We start from the raw sequence: 18,923 nt of genomic DNA, 5'->3' as shown, positions 1-18,923 counted from the left end.
TTAGGACTTTATTTTTTCTAGTTATTTCTAATTATTCCCCTCCCGACCTTGGACTTTTCTGAAGACTCTGTTCTGCTTAGCATGATACTGGCTCTGTTGCTGACACACAGTAAATAATTCCTGATTTCTGGGTGGATCACCTACCATGTAAGATGTGAATTTTAACTCTTAACCTACCCTCCACCCCAGTCTGAGATTATGCTGTAAAACAAATTTTTCTCCTGAATTGAACCATCCAGAGTGGCCGGAGCCCTTGGGAATGGTGAGAGCTTCCCCACTTCTCTGTCTTTGGCATTTAAGATGTGCTGGAAGGATGCTGGTCTTTAGTGCATATTCTAGAAAGAGAAGAGCTAGAACTGCTGTGTAGGCTATGGAGGGGCCATTCTTCTCACTGTTCCTTCTAGCTATGAACAGAGAGGACATGTTTTCAGAATAAAACATACCTGCATCCTTTTCAGAAAGGCGACTACAAGCGATCTTAATTAAGTCTGAACATTCTGATCAAAGTTATCTCCAGTTATTGTGACAGTCCTTGTTTTCGATAGCGATTGTATGTCGCTCTTGTTTTAGAAACTCAGTATGATTCCAGTTTTTAGAAAAAAAAAAAAACCACATATCTGTACCATCATTGGAAACAGAATAAAACCTAATTGGTTTTTTGTTCATGAAGAGAGAAATGGGAAGAAATTACCATAGTGTGATATATACTGTAGAACGAACAAAACTGAGGCCGCCTCCTATTAGTACGCGATTGGATTCACCCAACAGCTCAATGGAATGATCAGTATGGTTAGAAGCTTGGGAGCCTGTAAACTGGGCACCATTAACTACTCATCTAATTCAGTAGTTCTCAACCGGTGGGCGGGGGGGAGTTTTGCCTATAGGAGACATTTGGCAATATTTGAAGACATTATTAGTTGGCACAACTTGGAGTGGGAGGTAGGGTGGTTGCCACTGGCATCGAGTGGGTAGAGGCCAGGGATGCGGCTAAACATCCAACAATGTGGAGGGCAGTCCTTACCACAAAGAAATCTCAGCACCAAATGGCAAGAGTGCCAAAGCTGAGAAACCCTGAAATAGCCAATTAGCCAAAAAGTACGAGCTTTCAGTATTCCCGAGGTTTCCGTAGTTAAGAGTAGCAAATAACAGAATGATCATCATTTATTAAATACCTGTGACATGCCAGGTGCTTTATATTCATAGCTACTGAGTGTCTCAGTCAGGATCTGACCCCAGGTTTATTTGGGGACAATGTCTCTACTCTTCCTTTTTAGCTTTTTGGTGTAGGTGCATTTTGCCTGGACATGATGGTATCCACCTTCTGCTTCCTGTGTTTTATATAGATCAGATTATGCGTTTAATGCATATTATGTAATACGCTCAGAGGAGAAAGCTATGAGGCAAGAAGAGGCCAGTGTGTCACCGTGGGTGTGAAGCTGAAAACATCCAGACAAACAGGCCTCAGGTCCATAACTCACTACATGAGCCAAACGCCTGTGGAGGATGGTAGCACGGAGCCTGGCCCTTAGTAGGTACTTAATACATATTTATTGGGCAATTTTTCCATAATCAACAGAGTCCTGGGGTAAGCCTCAAATGGAGCAGGGTTTTCAAATGACCCATTCTGTTATATGACATTTAACTCCTCCTGGGAGCAGTTTACCCATCTCTAAGGCACCCGGTATTTCCGGAACTGCAGAGCGGTCTCACCTGTGCGTCTTCCACTTGCCTTGCACGTCTTCCTCTTTGTTTTTCACTGTCCGTTCTCAGTCAGTCTGGCCTGGAAAAGGCTCACCCCTGACCCCACCTTCCTCACAGCAGTGCTCTCCTGGCATCCTCTGCTTCGGGCACTTCCAGGACCCCCTGCATTTTGCTCCTGTTAACAGTTTACAAGATGGGGGCAGGGCATATGTCAGAATCTCCAGAGGAGGAGCTTATTTGAGAACGGGATTTTATATTTGGAAATAAGCAGGAAAAAAAAACTACAACTATTGTCTTTGTAAAACAGAGAACTGAAAGAAAAGCTTGGAAGAAATCCTCTTACCTGGCAATAATATAGATTTAGCAAACCTGGGGTTGGTGTGACCGTTTTATGTTTTGGAAAAGAGGAAGTTCAAAGAAAAAGTGTTGAGAAGCACAGCAATGTGCCCTCTCCGTTCCCCTGCCTTTGCTAGTAAGGACGTCCTTCCCTCAGCACTTGGATTTCTTGGAACCTGCCCCTTTCCCTCCCTGTACAAAGCCAGTCACTCCTGCATGCTCCCATAATGCTTTGCTTTTAACGTTCTAATATGTCACCCATTGTCCTTTACCTTTATCATATTGAGCTCGGATACAGTAAATGCTGCTGAAAGAGAAATGGAAGAGCACCTTGACCCCAGTGAACCAATGGGAGGCCTTAGTCCTTGACCCTCGAATTCTGGTGGGCTTGGCATTGCTTACAGTGGATTCTATGACGACTCCATCCTTAGAGACCCTGAATCTCTAGAATTTGGAGGTGAGACATCAGGAATTTAAAATTTTACATGCTTTGGCTTATAAATCACACTTTGGGAAGCACTACAGAACTTGGGTTTCTATGTTCTAGAAACAAAACAAGCGTTTGATTAAGGCAGCCTGGCTGCATTGAGCCATTGGTTTGTTCGTGCAACAGGTGTTCATTGAGAACCACTAATTGTAGTGTGACCTGTCCTAGGTGATGCCGGGCAGTAGCTGTCCCTTTTGTGGACATGCCTGTCCACTCCTTTTTTGCCATTTGCTGTTTCCCTCCTGGCAAGCTCAGGCCCATTCTTAGGGCCCATCCTAGTCCAAGTAGCAGGTGATAAAGACTTTTAAGGCTGTGTTTGGTGGGTGCAGAGAAGAAGAGTGGGGGCAGGGAGAGGATTCCCATTGTAATAGAGAAGTAAATTCCTTGGTATTTCAAATCGCTGGAGAAGGGAAGGGTTTCTTTTACTGAATTCCTATTATGTGCCCAGCACTTGACATATCTTTTCTAATCCTCACTATAAGCCAATGAGCTAAATGTAATGATTCCCATTTTACAGAGGAGGTAGCTGAAGCTTACATTTTGTTACTCTCCATAGCTAGAAATAGGTGGACCCGGACTAGAGCTCAGGACTTAACTCTAAGACCATGCTCATCCTTCTCTTCCTGGAGTCCTCTGTTCCCTCACTATTCTTCCAGCCTCTGTGCTTGTCTGGAACATCCTGGTACCTGCCCTGTCTGGACTTAAAGACTGTTCCCTGAGGTGTCCCTAAGAGTGCCAAAATTGCTCTGTCACCTTCTTAACTTTCCTAGGGGTGAGTAAAAGACAACTTGGGTCGCTTTATAGAAAGGATCCTAACCTGTAGAGTGAGTACATAGGTCCAAAATCACAGATGCTGACTGATTCACTCCCTTACTGCTAGTAAAGCTGCATCCAGTTTTTATTGTAAACATACCTTGTTTCTTTTTGGCCCCAGCCTTAGTCAGGATCTGCAGCCAAATATACTATAAAATGTTACCGATGGACTCTTGCTGGTTAAATCTGAAGTCTTTTTCTCAGCCCTCAGTTCCTGAACACGCGTCAGATATATTTGATGTAGAAGATTATTCATTTTCTGCATTTGATATAGTGATTATTAATGGTTGAGGAAATTAAGGTGAGCGGAGGGGGAAAATTGGCCTAGTAAACTATCACTCGGCATCACTTTGAAAAGTCTAGGCTGGGTCCACCCGATTGAATCAGCAGATTCTTGAGCCCACAAGCTGTGCCTGTCACTTCCTCAGAAGTCTAGGAGTCTGTGGCATTTGATAGGGGGACCATCTTCTTAAAGCTTCCTCTAGCTTCCATGCCTGGAAACCTTCCTAGCTCTTCTACTTCCCCAGCGTCTGCCTCTTCTGCCTCCTCCTTTCCTGAATTTTCTGTCGTGGGCATTCTCCAAGTAAACTGATCTTCAAAGCTGCATCTCTGTTTTTCTCTGCATTTCTGTCCTTGACTTCTCACCCAGGCTCTTGTCCCTTTTTTCTCTTGCCCAGAGGACAGGAAGCCTGTCAACATCTCTCTCAAACCAGTTTCCCCTCTCAACTCTGCTTCTTCCATCATTGGTTCATCCGTTGGACCAACTGGTTTATAAATGTTCCAAGAATGATCCATTCTTCCTGTAACCCAGGCACAAAATCTGAGTTAACTTGATTACTTTGTTCTTTCTCCCAGGATAGCTGTCTAGTCAATGAAAAGAGTAAAATCTTGCTTCAGAGATTTTGTGTCTTCCCTGTATTGGGCATCAAAGATTTGGTATCTACATGGTATCTCTTTCTTCCTTTCTGTCTCCCAACCTCAGTTGTCATTGCTTCCTGTAGCTATTTCCCAGATGGGCTCCCTATGTCCAGGGCTAATGGAGGGTTGCTTGAAATAATAGCAAATGTGCTGAGCACTTATATGCATCGTGCTAAGTATTTTATATTCGTTGCTTTATTCAGTCCGTACAACCACCCTGTGAGGGTTGGTGCAATTTCCCTCATCTTGCAAATGAAGAAACTGAGGTTTAGAGAAGGTAGATGACTTGCCTAAGTGCCCACAGGTAGAGTGGTTGAGCTGTGACTCAACCACTCATTTCTGTTTTGTTCCAGCGGATGCTTGTAACTGTTAAATTCTGCTGCCTCTCAGGATATAGTATGGTATCTAATAGGGGGCCATTAATAAATGTTAGTTTCCTTCCTACTTTCCCTCCTTTTTCTATCCATCACCTCTCCCCCAGCCTATGCTAAATTCATACAATGCCAGTGGCTCTGAGCTCCACCACTCTTCAAGGCTCTCCTTTCTCCTGCATGCACTCAGTCCTCTCCACCAGGGGCCCGCTGGCCTGTTAGGAACGGGGCCGCACAGCAGGAGGTGAGTGGCGGCGAGCAAGTGAAGTTTCATCTGCCGCTTCCCATCGCTCCCCATTGCTCGCATTACCGCCTGAACTATCGCCCAGCCCAGTCCTTGGAAAAATTGTCTTCCAGGAAACCGGTCCCTGGTGCCAAAAGGTTAGGGGACCGCTGCTCTCCACTTTTTCCAAGCATCTCCAGTGCTTTCCTGCTCTGTGGTTGCGTATTTTGTTATCTTAAATAAATAAATCCTTGAAGGGCTGGTGAGCTGCTGTTTCGTTTCTTTTATGTGTTATCGAGTACTAGGGTATCGGACTTTAAATGTGGTAGGTTTTTGGTAAATAATTGTTAAATTATTGCATTTGGGTTTTATCTTGAGAGCAGAGGTTACTGAACCATCAGGGATGTATCACAAGGAAAGACTGGAATCAGAGGGACACACAACCCACCAGGATTGAGTGGAGGGGTAAAACTGCTGGCTGACTAGTTAGCTAATTGCCACAGTCCAGGCGGGAATTCCTGAAAGAATTCTGGTCTAGACAGAAGGCAGAGAGGAGAGGCGCACAAGGTAAGAGGTGTGGTATGCCCTGGCTCTCCTATTAACATCTTCCTCAGCAACTGCAATACTATTACCTGGCCTGTGCTCCTGTAAGCAGCAGAGACAGCTCCTGGAAGCTAGGGAGAGATGTTACATGGTGTGGGTAGGTTTGGGGTCCCCAGATCAAGGCTCCCGAGGTCTGCAATTGAGTATACTGGGGTGGGTGAGGAGTGTTACTCAGTGTAGCCTGGTTTAAGAGGTGGGACAGAATCAGCAACATTCTCCCAGAATTACTTTAATCGCCTCCGCTCGGGCAGGTAACAGCCTAGAGGTTTGTGACCACTGGTTGTAATATCTGAGGTTGTAGAATCTGTTTTGGCCCTTCTGCTAGTCAACGGAGCCCAGAGCAGCAGCTTGTCGCCCAATCCCAGTGCATGATAGAAGCACTGGGGCTAGGGGAATGCAAAGAGAAAAGTCTGGCCACTTTTCATCTGGAAATTCCGCTTAAGAAGAAAACAATCCTACACAGAACTGATCTGGACTTTGAGGGCAGATCGGGAAACCGATTTCGGCCGGAGTTGGCCTGGTGGGAAGGAAGAGAAAGTCAAAGGAAGGAGAAGTGGAGTCTGACATGAATTAAACCTCGGCAGGGACCAAAACAAGGGAGGCCGTCGCCCTCCTAACTGTCGGGGAGACACGTCAGCTAGAGCTCGGGGCAATTTCAGCTGGCGATCTCCCGGGCCCCGGGAGGGGCGGCGGAAGCCTGGAGACGGGCTCTAGGGCCCAGCGGCCGGGCGCTGGGCGGGGGTGAAGTGTAGGGTTACAGTGACGATCCCGGACTACCCTCCCCGCGCGGTGCGCGGGGCGCGGGGAGCGCGGGCGGCGGCGGCAGCGCACGGGACGCTCTAGGACCCAGCGGCGGTGGTCCGGTTTGGGGCTGGAGGGGAAGCCTCGGCGTGTCTCCTCTTCCTTGTGAATGGGGCTGCTTGTCGGGCGCCGCTTCCCCAGGCTGCCACACGCCATGCCCGGCGCGCTGCCTGGCGGCCGCCTTCCCCATCCGCGGCACTGAACTAGCCATGATCGCCTCATGTGGAGGGCAAAGTTGCGGCGGGGAACTTGTGAGTCTGCAGTGAAAGGTAACCAGTCCCCGCTCCGGGCGCAGGGCGGGCGCCTCCGACTCTCCCGCGCAGAGGACCCGGCCCATCGATGCTCCCCGCCCCCTGCCGCTCCGGGCCGGCGGCTCCTCTCCGGGAGTTCGGGGCGGAGATCGGCCCGGCTCCGGAACGACTTGGGCAGCCTTTTCGGTGCCGGGGGCCGGGAGTGCTTGCCACCGGAATCTTGATCTCCCTTATCCATATTGCTTTAAAAAAAGAAAAAGAAAAATCAGAACTCTGTTCCCGCGCCACTCTGCAGGCCCCGGAGCCGGCCGGCCGGGTCGCAGCGCCGCGCCTCCCCGCGCCCCCTCGAAGACTGAGAGTCGTTTGGCCGTCGTGGCCCGTGGCCGGGGCTGCAGGCGCGCCCTCGCCTTGGGGCTGGCCTTTCCGGAGGGGCGCTGCCATATGGCCGCCCTCTCCGCGACGCGCCGGCGCGCGGCTCTCCGGCGGCCGAGGGAGGCGGCGGAAGGGGTGGCCGGTGGCCGCTTCCCTGCGCGCGAGACAAAGGCGCGCACGGTGGCCCGCCCGACGCGCCGGACCCCTCCTGTAGCCCCAAAGTCTAGTCTCTGGCGGGTGGGGGCGGAGAAGCGATCGCGCCGCGGACCCCCGTCCTCGGATCGCGTTCTCTGATTGCTTCTTCTTTGTTCTCCCGGGACAAGTTTCTTTGACAGAAACTGGGGAGTTAGATCCAGCTCTCCCTTGCTGTTCGTGTTGCTTCAAAAGAATCTGGTTTCAGGGGGAAGAACATTAAACTTTCCAAGTGGAGATGGCTCTTCTTGGAATGGGACTTTCGTGGCACTTCGGTCGATGACAGCTGGGCAGAGCGGGGCCCGCGCTGTGGCAGGGGCCGGACGTGCCCCGTGGGCAGCCGGGCTGGAGGACCGGGCGGCGAAACCGACGAGCGCTGGCTCGCACCCACCTCTAGGGCCTCCGCCGCGGCGACCTTTCCAAGTTTCCCTCTTAGGAGCCCAGGCTGAGAATCCGGCTGCCTGCCCGCAGCTCCCGCGCCTCGCCACGCCCTACTCTCTAGTATCTTGATTGGTGGCTGTAAAGACTTTCCCTTTCCATTTTTGTTCGAAGGGTCTTTGCTTCTTTGGCTTTGGCGTCGGTTTCCTGTCCCCGAGTGGCACATGCTTTGGAAAATGCCCGGCTAGTGTGTGGATCACCTGAACTGAGGCTTCAGTAGACGTGGCCCTGACGATGGGCCTCGGAGCCTTTGAGGTTGGGACCGAACATTTTCCGCCCTCGGTCCCCCTCAGTTCCTTTGCCCTGTCCTGATACAGTGCGGACACGGTTGCCCGTTTTCTTCTTCCGAGGCATGTTAGGAGAATCGAGTTTTTGTACTGCTTTTTAAAGTCCTTGGTGGTGTTGGAGATAGTGGGTCACTAGAGCCATTTATGATGCCGGAAGATGTTTTGGACTACCCCAAACAATAACGTTACTTGCTATAAGCAAATACAACCAGAATAGAGGGATTATTAACAGCTACTATTCCAAAAAATTTCCTTCCTTTTCAGGAAGTGAAAAGTCTGGGCTTGAAATGTTGAATAGTCATTTCTCTCTCTCTGCTTCCAAAACTGGCCAGTGTGTCGCTGCCAAACTAAGATTTCCCCTGGCCGCCCACCACTCCGGGCTGCCCACCACTCCGGGCTGCCCACCACTCCGGGCTGCCCACCACTCCGGGGTGTCCACCACTCCTGGACCCGGCAGCTCTCCGTGGACGTCCGACCCAAGTTAAGCATTGGTGTCTCTCCAGCTTGCAAGTTCTTGAAGCATCTAGACCAGTGTGACATTTATCTCCCAGGACGCTGCTCTGATCATCATAGTACATCTACTATAATGCTTTTTATGGAAGCAATGTGGGCACAATCCTTAATACACTTTGAACTGTTCTACAGAGGAGCAAAGGGTTGGAAACCACTGATTTGACCAGAATTAAAAGGAGTAGGGCATAGAGTAGAAGGCTTTAGAGCTGCCTGCCTCTACTCTCCCTGGTGGGGCATGGGGGATGTTTAGTTTCTGGATGGGTATACTTTGCTTTTGTGAGATACATTTTTCAAGATAAATGAGGAAACCCTTGTGAACTCTGCAAGTGGATAGGAGGAGAGAAGGTGCTCTTCACTCCACTCCCACTCCCTTCTTTTTATTAGTATTTTTAGTTTTTATAAAAATGTTTACTTATCTAGCTGCACGGGGTCTTTGTTGCAGGATCCCTGCATTGGGAGCACAGAGTCAACCACTGGACCACCAGGGAAGTCCCCTCTCCCTTCTTTTTTTTTTTTTTTGCGGTACGCGGGCCACTCACTGTTGTGGCCTCTCCCGTTGCCGAGCACAGGCTCCGGACGCGCAGGCTCAGCGGCCATGGCTCACGGGTCCAGCCGCTCCGCGGCATGTGGGATCTTCCCAGACCGGGGCACGAACCCGTGTCCCCTGCATCGGCAGGCGGACTGTCAACCACTGCGCCACCAGGGAAGCCCTCCCTTCTTTTTAAAATGCACCCAAGTCTTGGTCTTTTGGTTCTGTGTGATGGTGGGGGGTGAAGAATACTAATGTACTGAAGGGCATGTGGAGATCAAAGCACTTAAAAATACATCTGTTCATGCGAGCTAATGGAGGACTTTCGGTTTAAATGAGATTTTAAAGTGCTGTTAAGAAAAGCACAGGAGTGCAGAAATGTGAGTGATTTTCTGGGAAGGCACTCTGCTGATTAGACTTGAGAGTGTCTTCTGCCCTTGGCCAGTTCGTCTGGAGGCTTCTGTGGATAGAGCTCTGCTTTTTTTTTTTTTTTAAGTCTACCCCTGTGGAGAATTGTAGACCCAGGGCCTGGGGGAAAGATGACCGACCTAATTGAAATTAGATGGCAGTCTGGCTGGTGAGAGTTCTGTTGAAAAGTACAGCCCCTAGGTACCAGTGCTTCATAGCAATTTGTGAAAATGCTTTGAAAATGATAAAGCACTGTATAACGTAAAGCTTTTTAAAGAAAAAAATAATGAACAACTTAGAAAACAAGGAATTGCTAGTGAAAATCGTAAAAATCTGATTTTCCAGGCCAATACATTAAAAAGGAAGTGACTTTGTAAGACCCATTAGTAGTCCTGATAAGCAAAATTCTCCCAGAGTAACATCCTCACTCCTTGCAAGTAGCTATCTGCATTTTAAATGCATATGAAAGCTTAGATCAGGAAATTCTCTAGTGTTTTGAATAATTTTTCTCCTCCTATTCTTTCATTAGTTTTGGTAGGTTCTTATGTCCCAGAATTCACTAGGCAATAGAATACTTGAAAAGCAAGGGGTAACTTGGAGGTCAAGTAAGAGGACATAATTATAAGTTTCCTTGGAAATAGTCTGAGGTTGTTGAGGTTTTTATTTGTTTGCTTAGCGATTTAAAAAAATTGTTTTATTTTGTTGGTTTGTTTTGTGAGGGAAGGCAACATTTAAATCTTGGCCATTGTGGGTGGATCCGTACACTACATTTTCTGGAACGGAGGCACGCCTGGGCTTGCGTGTTGCCACCACTCTGAGTTCTTCTCTAACTTGTGAGGCCCTTGGCCTCCATCCTTGTGAAATCGTAGGGTATATTCATTCCAGGCTCTTAGGACCAGACTCCTGGACTCCCAAAGTGTCTCACACATCAGGCATTTTTTCTCCCTTTATTGGGGGGGCGGGGGGAGTAGCCCTAACGTGTTAGGAAATGTATCCCTGTTAAGCCTCTGGAGAATTGGGCTTAACTTAAAAAGAATAATAAAGTCACATGATCCTACTGTGTGTGTTTCAATCTGTATTTGGGACTTCACTGGCCAGTACTGCAGCTATGTACACCTCTTTTCTTGTTTGTTTTGTTTTTAAGTAAAATGCCTGTAGCTCACTTGTTTGTTTGTTTAACTTTTAGTTTTGAAATGATTATAACTTTATGGGAAGTTGCAAAAATAGTAGAGAGGTCCCTTGTACTCTTCACCCAGTTTCCCCCATTGGTAACATCTCACATAACCAGAGTACAACAGTAGAACCAGGAAATGGACCTTGGTGCGATCCAGACCGTATTCAGATTTCACCAGTTTTACGTGCAAACATTCGGGTTTGTGTGTGTTATCCTCCCGTGCAGTTTTTTTTTCACATGTGTAGCTCCCTGTAGCTACCACCACAATCAAGATGCAGAGTTATTCTATCACCTCAAAGCCCTGCTTTGTGCCACCCCTTTATGGTCACCCTCCCCTTCCCCCTATTCCATCTCTAAACTGTAGTAACCACTCTGTTCTCCTGTATAATTTTGAGAATATTACATACATAAAATTATGCAGTATGTGATCTTTATGAGATTAGCTTTTTCACTCAGCATAATACCCTTGAGATCCACCCAGACTATTGCTTTATCACTAGTTTGTTCCTTTTTATTGCGGAGTAGTATTCCCTGGTGTGGATAGACCACAGTTTGCTTAAGCATTTGCCCACCGAAAGACACCTGGTTGTTTTCAGTTTTTGGCTCTTACAGTTAAAGATGCTATGAACGTTCATGTACAGGTTTTGGTGAGGACAGAGTTTTTGTTTCTTTGGAACGAATGCCTAGGATTAGGATTGCTGGGTTTTGTATGGTAGGTGTATGTTTAGTTTTTTAAGAAATTGTCAAACTTTTCCAGAGTGTCTACCATTTTACATTGCCACCAGTAATGTGTGAGAGATGCAGTTTCTCTGCATCCTCACCAGCTTTTGTTTATTATTTTAGCTGTCCCAGTAAATTTTTTAATCTCATCATGGTTTTAATTTGCATTCCCTAATGGCTAATGACGTTGGACATCTTTTCATGTGCTTGTTTGCCACCTGTATGTCCTCTGTGGTGAAATGTCTGCTCCCGTCTTGCCGTGTTCTAACTGGATTATTATTATTATTATTATTTGCCATTGAGCTTTGAGAATTCCTTATCTATTCCAGATATGAGTCCTTTGTCAGATGTGTGGCTTGCGTATATATTTTTTTCAGTATGTAGTCTGTCTTTTCAGTTGCAGGAAAAAAATGTTTAATTTTGCTAACGTCCAATTTATTGAGTTTTTCCTTTTCTGGATCGTGCTTTTGGTGTCACATCTAAGAACATTTTGCCTAGGTTAATATTCCAAAGATTTTCTATTTTTTAAAAAAAATTTCATGGTTTTACATTTTATATTCAAATTGTAGTTCACTTTTACCCTCTTAAGAATGTGTATGTCTTGCTATCCATCTTCTAAACCATCTCTTAGGTGTTGATTATGCATTTAGTGCTCTGGAAGCACACGGGTGAATCAGGCATAGTTCCCACTCTCCAGAGCTCGCTATTGGTGAGGTGGTATGTGGACATTCCCAGGTGTTAATATTATGATAGAAGAGAAGAGCGTGATGTATTTGGGGGCACAGAGAAGCAGCAGGGAGGTCTCACTTTGATCAGGTGGTCAGGGAGGGCTTCCCTGGGCATGTTGCCCAAGCACGGTGGGAAGAAAATGGGTTCTTGCCTTTGATCTAGTTTTTAGATATTTTACTGACATGAATTCTTCAGTGTGGGTTACCCTGGTTCTTGAGCACAGGCTGAAGGACTTTGGGCAAACTGAGTGGTTGAGGACTCTTTTGAACAGCACATGGCATAATAGGTTAAAAAAAAAAAAAAGAAAATGCAGTACTTAAAACTGAGTATGAGTAAGGTTGAATTGATTTAAAGTTAGAATATGTGTCAAAATGAAGAAGGCAGTAGTATTTTGGATTGTTTAGGGTCAGATGGACTTAGTTTGCTTCCTGGCCCTAGTTTGCTTCCTGGCCCTGCCACCTCCTTTCTGTGTGATCTCAGACCCGTGCAACTTCATGGAGACAGTGGAGACAGTAATGGTTCTTACCGGCTGGAGTTGCATGCAGGTGAAATGAATTGATGCATATACGGCACTTAGCTCAGTGCTGGCACATTCAAAGCATTCAGTAAATGCCTATTATTATCATTATTATTATTACTAGTAGTAGTAGTAACATAGCAGAAAGACAAATGGTTTTATAATGTTATGTGTTTTCTCATGTATCTTTTTCTTTGAGAAACTGGTTTCCCAGTTCTTACTCATAGAAGCTTGCCTTTTCACACTTGGGAAAACTGAGCTGTATACCAAATACTGTTTATTTATTTAAAATTTTATTTTATGTCCTTATAGTTAATTTACAATGTAATGTTAATTTCTGCTGTACAGCAAAGTGATTCAGTTATACATATATATATTCCTTTTCATATTCTTTTCCACTATGCTCTATTACAGGATATTGAATATAGTTGCCTGTGCTATACAGTAGGACCTTGTTGTTTACAAATATTATTTATTGATTGAGGTTAGAAGCTAGGATACTCTATTCACGATCTAGTGCTCCTTATAGAATATACCTTTTCCCTACCTCTAAACCAAGAGTTTCTGAGTAAAGAACAATTTTCTCTCCGCCCTGACCACAGGAGGTGGTAGGAGGTGTGTGCTGTCCTGAGCTAGTTCAGAGTTTGGAGTCCTTATTACCCGAGGTACAGTAAGCCAGGGCTGATGTCACTGTGTCCCAAACTTCACTACTGGCAGCTCCCTTTCCTTTCCTTTGATGACCAAGCTGTTTATTTCCCAGAGGAAACGGACTGCGCCTTAGATGTACAGTTGTAGAGCAGTGGTTCTTAAACGTGGGTGGACATCAGAATCGTCAAGAAGGCTTCTTTAAAACCAGACTGCCGGGCCCCAGCCCCAGACTTTCTGTTTCAGCAGGTCTTGGATGGGGCCTGAGAATTTGCATTTCTAACAAGTTTCCAGGTGATATTGTCACTGCTGGTTCGGGGACCACACTTTGAGAAGCACTATTTTAGAGCATTGGCCCCTATAAATTAGACCTAGACTGAGGTCCCTTACTCTTTGGAACTGATTCTGTTCATGTTTAATGGTTGAGATCGAAATAGATTTGATTTCTGAGGTTCCTAGTTGATGTACATGACTGTATCCTTTCCTCTAATCCCTCTTCCATGCCTTCCCCCTTCCCCACCCCGACTTTTCCTTCTCTCGGTTGTCTTTTGATCTCTCAGTGCTTGGAAGACATGCCAGGTTATGGTAAATGGTGACCATATACCAGCCATATCGCCTTGGCTAATTCACTTAACTTCTGTAAAATAAATGTGTTTACTAATGCTTATATCCTAAGGTTATGGTGAGGCTTACCTGAGATAATGCCTGTTAAAGGGCCGTATAAGAGGTCAAGCATGGTGCAAAATTTGTTTTTTTATTCTTTTGAGCGTCCTTGATTTCCCTTTGGAAGAGTGTCCTCGGATTTGGAGGTGGACTGCCTCTCCTGATGCTGAGTTCCACTGCTGCTGGGGGGACTCGGTAAAGATTGCTTAGAAATGTTCAGGGACACCGTGGAGAAGTTACCTGCGGTGGAGCGGCGTTTGGGCTAGGGTCTCTGAGGGCTTTCCAAGCTGCGATGTTTTGGAGGCTCATTGATGTGTAGTTGTAATGACCAGAGAAGGGCTCGGGGCTGGAAAAAAGCTTGAGCAGGTGCTGCACTGTTAAGAGAGTCCGCTTCCTCTCAGTGGAGAATTAAAATTCCATGATTTTTTCCTCGCAGCTTAATCTGGCCCCAGATTTTTCTTTCTTTCTTTTTTTTTTTTTAAAGTTCTAGATCTATACCTTCCATGTTAACCGCTAGCCACATGTGGCCATCTAAATTAATGAAAATTAAATGAAACTAAACATTCAGGTCCTCAGTCATACGGGCCACGATTCAAGTGCCTAAGAGCCATGTCCATCATTACAGCAAGTTCCACTGGCCAGTGCTATTCTAGAGGGATGCTAGCCCTGTTTGTCTGAAGGCAGCATCATTGGGCTTCATATCGTGGGACCGGGGCACATTTTTTTTTTTGCGGTACGTGGGCCTCTCACTGCTGTGGCCTCTCCCGTTGCGGAGCACAGGCTCCGGACGCGCAGGCTCAGCGGCCATGGCTCACGGGCCCAGCCGCTCCGCGGCATGTGGGATCCTCCCGGACCGGGACACGAACCCGTGTGCCCTGCATTGGCAGGCGGACTCTCAACCACTGCGCCACCAGGGAAGTCCCCGGGGCACGTTTTTGAGTGAAATGTACCGCTCTTCCCTTGGAAGTCTGGTGTGACTGATGGGGAGAAAATACCGCGGGGATGCTGCCCTGTCAGCTTGAACCTCACTTTGCCACTTGGCAATTCGGAGGCTCATTTCCTTTGGAAGGTGGGTCAGCAAGGCATCTGGGCATGGAGTTTATCAAGTTAGCAGGCTGTTATTAAGGGGGGGGGGTGTGGTCTACTGTTGCTAGGGGTATTTGATGCTTTGGTTCAGTTCATGGGATTCTTCCAGGAATCTGGTCCTTGAGAGAAACAAATGGAAATGTTAGGCTGGATTTAGCCCTGAGACCCCCTTCTCCTGGGGAGGATCCAGAGGCGGCCTGGACTCCTCCGCCTTGGGTCGGCTGCCCTGTTGAACCAGCCTTTGTCCGTGGGAGGCTGGGGGCTCACTCGTCTGGTTTGTGGCGCCAGTTTGGACTTGCTCGGATGCCATTCCGCGCTGCGTCATCCTCACTCTTGCCTCCTTTGAACGTGTTCTGTAAACTGTCAAGTTCCTTTCCTTACTCCCCGGCATCCAGTCAGTCACCAGGTCCTCGCAGTTGACCCCCAGGATGGTTCTCGCATATGTCCCCGCCCTTCACGTGTCTCCACAACCCAACCAGCCGGACTCCTCATTACCTGGACTCTGTGGGAGCCATGTGACAGGTGTTCCCACTTTGCTGTCTCCCACCTCTTCTGATGAACTCTGTCCTCCCTCCCTCCCTCCACCCCTCTCAGGACAGGCAGGTCAGGAAAAGGATGACAGATGTCATGTCTTTCAGGCTCACTCTGCCTCCTCAGTGTGAGGTGGGGCGCACACACACCCTGTGGCCCTGTGCCCCGGAGGAAGGAGGCATCTCCCTTCCAGCTGCTGCTTCTCAGCTGTAAGGGCTGCTCCGGATGGCGTGACCCAGGAACGGAACCCCTGAGAGCAGGCGTGAGGCAGGCCTTTCCCTTCCTTCCATGAGCTGTGCTCTGAAGGGCTCTGACCACCAAGTTTTTAGTGAGTGAGTCTTTCTATCTGGCAAGTCTGGGGAAAGGAGAGAATGTAAAATTCTCTAGTAAGGCCCTGTTTCCTGAGGGACGGGTCCCTAAAATCACTGCAACTAAGTTGCTCATCCTGGTGATGTGGGAGAAGGTTGAAAGATGTGAGGGTAATTTGTTCACTCATATGAACTCTGTAATTTATAATCAGTCCTCATTTTAGGGATGTGAGGTTTGTTTTCAGTATTGGATATTACAAGCAGTACTTTTTCTTTTACATACTTCTTTGCAAATGTACTAATAATATATATCTACTATAAATTCCTAGAATGATAACCATAATATAAGTACATTTTGAATTTTAATAGATATTGCCAAGTTGCCATCCAGAGATTCTATTTTTTTTCCATAAATTCTCCCCAATTCAATTTTGTTAAAATTTTACCATCTGATAGACAAAAGACTGTTATATTTTAAATTTTTGTTTATTATGAGTGATATTTAGCTTCGTTTTACATGTTTATAAACTACCTGTATCTGTTTTCCTGAAAACTTTCTCTTTATGTTAAACTTTTGCTTATCCATTTATAAAATCTCCTCATACATTAAAGGATGAGCCAATAATTGTCAAAAAAAAAAAAAAAACGATGTGAGGGCAGACAAGAGGGAGAGTCTGGGATCTTTTCTGAGGAATGGGGCGAGGAGGAGGAAGGATAGGAACAGAGACTAGGGAATGTGCTTTCTCAGATTTATGGAAACTCGTGGAGGCAGTGGACATTCCTTAGTGCATAGTAGCAAACTCACTGCAGAACACACGTAACCCCACTCTAGTTTCTGAAAGGAGACATGGACTAATGTTCCTTTATCTGGAAGAGAAAAAGAAAATGTCTTCTGAAATCCCAATAGGCTTCAATGAAGACACCTGGGAAAGTACTGTAACCAGCACAAAACCATTTACACAAACCTTGAAGATAATGGGGGTGTGAGGTTAGAAGCTGGAGGTTTGTAAAAGGACAGAATCCTGTCACACTCACCCTTCCCCATGGTGGTGACTGGCCTGGTAGGTCCAAAATGCGTGGCAGCATGAAAAGTGGTGAATAAATTCACTTTAGCTAACTTTTAGATTTGCTCCTGTAAAATACTCATCCAAAAAAAGGAAAGGGTATATCTGAAAAGGTCTACTCCGAAATAGGGATTATCTTGGTCCTGAGTTTAGAGCTAAAATTTCCCCAAATTCTGAAGTTACTTACCTTCAACTTTCTCCAAAATAAATTCCAGGAATATGGAGTGGAAAATAATGGAAAGAAATACAAATATTTATATTTTAATGGCATTTGTTAACTGTCTAAGATCACACTGTAGTCTAGGACCATAAAATGGGCTCTGTGTAATTAAGTTTGCTCATAAAGTGAACAGCTTTTGTAGGATTAAATTTAGTAGTTAGGCAGAAATCACAAATATTCTAATTGAAACTACTCTGAATTAGTTTCAACTTCTCTGAGGATGGTACATGTTGAACATTTGGGGAGCATGACATTTCTTATTTGGGGACAGAATATAAATTAGGCAAAATTTTGGATACAGAAGCTCTCACTGCTCAATAAAAATCTGTTGATTTACTAACTCTGGACTGTGCAAGTCGATACTGAGGTGGAGAATTTGGTGAGGATACAGTAAAAGGATATAGTTCCTCCATTTGACATTTGCGGTCTCTCACGTGCGTGGAACTGAACTCGGTGTGGGGTGTATGTCCTTTGCACCTATGGAATTTATATTCTAAAAGGAATGTAGTGTTAGAAAACAGAAGGCAAATGAACTGGTTTATTCCACTCTGAGAAACGAAGGCCAAGAAACGATTAATAACTGCCTTTCAAGTATTCTGTCTTCACTGTGGACTGCGTAAGAGGAAACGTGTTGAAATGACAGATATCGTGACTTCTAGAAGCATGGAAGAGTTCCCTGCCAGGGAACTTGGGAGGGTATATGGAGGACACAGATGCAACCAGGGAATTACTAGATGTGTGAGTGTGACTTAGTGGAGGACACTCAGTAGAGATGATGGGAGGTGGGCCTAATGGGCCAGTTGTGATGTGTTCATCTGTGGAGCTGAATGGTTAAGACTCCAGAGCTGGAAACCTGGAGTCACTTCCCACCGGTGCCTCTCACTGGCTTTGTCATCTTGGGCAAATTACTTAACCTCTCTGTTAAGTAGTTTCCTCATATGTTAAATAGGGATAATAGTAACACCGACCTCCAAAGATCATTGTAAGAATTTATGTGTATTATGTGAGTTAAAATACGTAAAGTGCTAGGAACAATATCTGACACATTAAAAGAGTCATGTGTTAGTTATCACCCATGTTCCATTGCTGTGCAACAAATTGCCTCATCCTACTGGCTTCAAACACTCATTTATTCTGCGTCCAGATTCTGTGGATCTGGACTTGAGACGGGGATGAGGTGGTTTGTTTCTGCTCCAGTGTGCTGGGAGGAGGCTGGGGGGGGTGACTGGATGGCTTGGGATTGGGTTATCTGGAGGCTGCCTCATTCACCTGTCTGGCATCAGGGCTGGGATGCACTTGAAGGCTAGGTCTGCAGACTGGAGCTCCTTCAAGTGGCCTTTCCTCACAGCATCAGGCTAGTCAGAATTCTTGCGTGGTGGCTCAGAGCTCCAGATGTGAGTATCCCAGCAAACAAGAGAGAAACTGCCCTGCCTTTTATGGTCTGATCTTGGAAGTCACCTAGAGTCACTTCTGTCGTTCTTTATTGGGCAGTGCACTTAAAAGCTTGCCAAAATCCAAGGGAAGGGGAGCTCATCTTTCTACAGGAGTGTCAAGGAATTTGCAGACGTGTATTAAACTGCTCATCATAAGAATCATGTCGCCAATATTAAGATAAAGTATTAACCGTTGAGCACACAGTAAATCCTCAGCATTTGGACCACCTAGAGAATGTATTGTTCTGAAGATGTGAATTTTCTGTGTAGTTAAAGGTAAATGTGGCAGTTTTTCTGCAAGATTGATTCCCACCCCGACTCCGCCCCTCCACTCCCTCAGCTCTTGCCTTGTGTAACTTCTTCTTGATGGTTCAGAATCATTATTATAAACATCAATTAACATGATGTGTTGTTTGAATTGAGGGCGGGGGGAGAAGGGTATATAGATAATACAAATATTTGGGGACAGTGAGTCTCATTTTTTAGATATAAGCACCACAGTTACCTTCCAAGAGGATGCTTTCCTACTCATTGTTGAAATAGGATAGTAACTAAAATAGGTAGTAACTGAGGGTGCAAAATGATGATAG

The 18,923-nt window shown here is 46.1% G+C and overlaps 1 protein-coding gene across 11 annotated transcripts in view; it reads left to right on the top strand.

Annotated features, from left to right (window-relative positions):
• AMOTL1 (angiomotin like 1) overlaps positions 1-18,923 on the top strand; it is a 176,372-nt gene that overhangs the window by 60,967 nt on the left and 96,482 nt on the right. Inside the window, exon 1 of one of the 11 annotated variants that reach the window (XM_073808295.1) lies at positions 6,229-6,522. The exons of the other annotated variants lie outside the window; for them this stretch is intronic. Within the exon in view, the coding sequence (XP_073664396.1) occupies positions 6,474-6,522 (49 nt within the window). The 5' untranslated portion in view covers positions 6,229-6,473. Of the gene's footprint in view, positions 1-6,228; positions 6,523-18,923 lie in introns of those variants that run through there. 11 annotated transcript variants of the gene reach the window in all.

This window comes from Tursiops truncatus, chromosome 8 (genome assembly GCF_011762595.2).
Source record: "Tursiops truncatus isolate mTurTru1 chromosome 8, mTurTru1.mat.Y, whole genome shotgun sequence".
Lineage (NCBI taxonomy): Eukaryota > Metazoa > Chordata > Mammalia > Artiodactyla > Delphinidae > Tursiops > Tursiops truncatus.
This window is presented reverse-complemented; position numbering and strand designations above follow the sequence as displayed.